Genomic DNA, 3090 nt, shown 5'->3' on the forward strand with positions numbered 1-3090 from the left:
ATTCCTCGTAGGATGGAGTCTAGCTCTCTAGGGAACACACTCACACACACACACACACACACCACACGCACACACACGCACCCCACACGCACAGTTTCCAGATACCGAGCCCTTAAACACACGGCCGGTTTTTCTTCCGCTGCCCGTAACAGTTCGGACCCATTCCCTCTTGGAGCCTGGACGGGACAGGCTGCCAGTCTCAAGGGAAGACCGGCTTGAGCGCCTTAGTGCAGAGCTCTGAGGCTGATTCAGGGTGTGTCCTTAAGGGGCGGGACCAGCGCACCCGGAGGGAGCGGCTCCTCTGGCTCCCCTGGGCGGCGCCCTGGAGCGCAGCGCTGGGCTTGGGTTGGGGAGGGGCTGCGGCGGGCTGAGGGCGGCGTGTGCACCAGAGTGTTCGTGCGTGAGAGCCCTTGTTGGGTTAGCTTCTTCCGTATCTCCTTTTCCCGGTTGCGAAAGAGCCACGGGCTTCCTGCGTGCCCGCTGGACTGAGACCAGGATTGGGGCTGGAGGCACAGCCCACCCTCCCGTTCTTCCCAGGTCCCTTGCCCGGCCGCCCACCCCCATCAGTAAAGAGACTCGGCCTCGCACAGATATAGTTTATTGAATCGGCCCGGAGGCACCGTGGTGCAGCGGGCCCAGTTGGCACTGGAAGGAACGCAAGGAAGGACAGGCAGAGGCTCGGCTCTACATCGGGGAGACCCGAGGTGGCGGCCAGCGCGCCTCTTCATCTTTTCCCGAAGCACGTCAGTTTTCAAGTGCCTAGATGCTCCACGCCGGGTTGGAGGAAAGAAAGGAGGACACAGAAGGGATTCTAGAGAGGGGACTTGGGCCGGGGAAATAGAGACAGCCGAGGGGCTGGGTGCTCGCTGGAGGTGGCAAGCCCTGAGAACGGGCTGCCGCCGAGGAGCCCCCTTGACCCGCGGTGGGGGTGGGTTGGGGAGTAGGAGGGGGCCTAGAGGAGCAGGGCCGCTAGCTGCGGGTGTAGTAGTCGTAGTCGCCCTCCTCGCAGGCGTCCAAGGGGCCGGGCGGGCTGCGAGGTGCGGCGCCCCGGTCGGACATGGGGCGCTCCCGCAGGCGCACAGCGTCATACAGACCCTGCGGCGGCTCGTCCAGCAGCACGTCCCTCTCCGAGCGGGAGCGCTTCAGGAGGCCCACGTTGCGCAGCAGCAGCAGGACGGGCGCATAGAGCAGGTTGGCCAGGCCCATGCCAAGGCTAAGCTGTGCAAAGCCAAGCGAGTGCACGATGTGGCCCGCCACGATGGGCCCCAGCGCATAGGCCACGCAGTAGGAGATGTCGGCAATGGCGTAGACGCTGCCATAGACCGAGACGTGGCGCACGTCCACAAGAAAGGCGAGCGTGGGCAGCAGCGCGGTGTCCACCAGCGCAATGCCGAAGCACAGGCCGCAGAGCGAGATCACTAGCGGTGCGAAGGAGCGGCAGGCAGGCACCAGGCACGAGCTGGCGCCGATCACCGCCAGCCCAAAGGCGCCATACAGCCACTGCAGGTGGGGGTAGCGCGCCGCCAGTCGCACGGTGAGGTAGACGCCTAGCACGTGCGGCACGAAGGCCGGCAGCCAGGCTATGCCTGCCTCCCACTCGGATGCTGCCATCGTACGTTCCATCCACGTGGCGATGGTGGGCTCCAGAAAGGCGAGGGGGATGTTGCAGGTGGTGAGCGCGCCTGCCACCACTGCGATGTAGGGGTCCAGCATGAGGCGGTGGATGGGCGTGCCCACAGGCAGGTTGGCTCGCGCCCGCGCCGCGGCCGAGAAGGGCTTGGCCACCACCAGCAGCAACAGGGCGTCGAACAGCGAAACGGCGGCGAGCACCAGAAAGGGCGCTGACTTTCCGGCGAACTCGTGGAGGAACCCTCCGAAGGGCGGCGCCACTAGGCTTCCGAAGCTGATGAAGGCCAGCGCCAAGCCCAGGGCGCGGCTGCGCTCTGGCTCCTCCGGATACTTGTCTGCAATCATGGCGATGCCAGACGTATCCGCGAAGGCCGAGCCAAGCCCCTGCAGGCTGCGTGCAGCGAAGAGCGTCGCGTAGTCCTCCGCGAAGGCAAACATCACCGTAGAGGCGAACAGCACGCCCAGGCCCAGAAGCAGTGGCAAGTCATAGCTCATGCGGTCGATGAAGGTCCCACTCAGGGGGTTCACCAGCAGCTGCAGGATGGCCTTGGAGGCGAACAGCACCCCGATCTTCACGTCCTCGTTGTCCCTGGGGTGTCGGGGCTTCACAGTAGGCTTGGCCGGCAGATGAGCCGTCGGGGGCTCTGAGGTGTTGCCCGTGACGGCGCTGGCATTGGTCGGAGTGGGCGGCGTGGGGCTGGAGGTCGGGGTGGGCTTCTCGCCGGCCGCGTGCACGTAGTAGGGCACGATGGGCACGATGACCATGTACAGCATATTGTCCAGGAACAGCGCCACGCACACGATGACCAGCACCAAGCGCCGCTGCCGCCGGGGGTCTTGGAGCGCCGCGCCCACCGCCTCCGACAGCTTGCTGGCGGCCGCCGGGGCCCGACCCGCCGGGGCCTCCGGTTCCATCACCCCCGCCCCGCCGCTCTTCCGAGGACGCTGCCGCCGGGGTCGGGCGCGGGCGCCCTGCAGTGCAGAGACGAAGGCGCGGGACTTCGGGGGACCCTGCGCGCCAGAAAAGGCAGGGACCCTCCCTACACGGCGAGGCGCCGCCGCTGTCCGGAACCGAGCCCCGAACCCGCCGCCGCTGGGCTCAGGGTTAGTCAGGAAAGGAGGGCTGGCCCAGGGGCCGGGACCGGAGACTCAGCGCGCTGAGCCTCGCGCGCGCCGGGAGCCGCCCCCGCAGCGCCGAGAGGCCGCCGGTGCCGGCCGAGGGGCATACTGCTGCCGCCAGCCCGCCGGCTTGCTCGCCCCGCCGCTCTCCCCTCCCCTCGCGTCGGCTCCTGCCTCCTCCTCCGCTGCCTACTCTTTTTTTCCCTTTACACTCGGGGCTGTGACGCGGCGAGTCTCGGCCCCCGAGTGGTGCCCGGGCCACTCGCGTCGCTCATGCTAATGCGGCGTCGGCGGGCGGGGGCGGGGGGCGGGGCGCTGCCGGAGGGGGTTCCCTCCCCAGAC

The 3090-nt window shown here is 67.8% G+C and overlaps 1 protein-coding gene across 1 annotated transcript; it reads right to left on the reverse strand.

The window, feature by feature from the left end:
- Positions 1-969: 969 nt before the first annotated feature.
- On the reverse strand, positions 970-2544 carry SLC18A3 (solute carrier family 18 member A3). The gene has a single exon (XM_068983161.1). It carries the CDS (start codon positions 2542-2544, stop codon positions 970-972), a length of 1575 nt encoding a protein of 524 aa, XP_068839262.1.
- Between the last annotated feature and the right edge of the window lie 546 nt (positions 2545-3090).

This window comes from Capricornis sumatraensis, chromosome 10, assembly GCF_032405125.1.
Source record: "Capricornis sumatraensis isolate serow.1 chromosome 10, serow.2, whole genome shotgun sequence".
Taxonomy (NCBI): Eukaryota; Metazoa; Chordata; class Mammalia; order Artiodactyla; family Bovidae; genus Capricornis; species Capricornis sumatraensis.

Coding starts and splice junctions, on each gene's coding strand:
- SLC18A3 (XM_068983161.1), bottom strand. CDS start 2,544: ATGGAACCGGAGGCCCCGGCGGGTCGGGCCCCGGCGGCCGCCAGCAAG.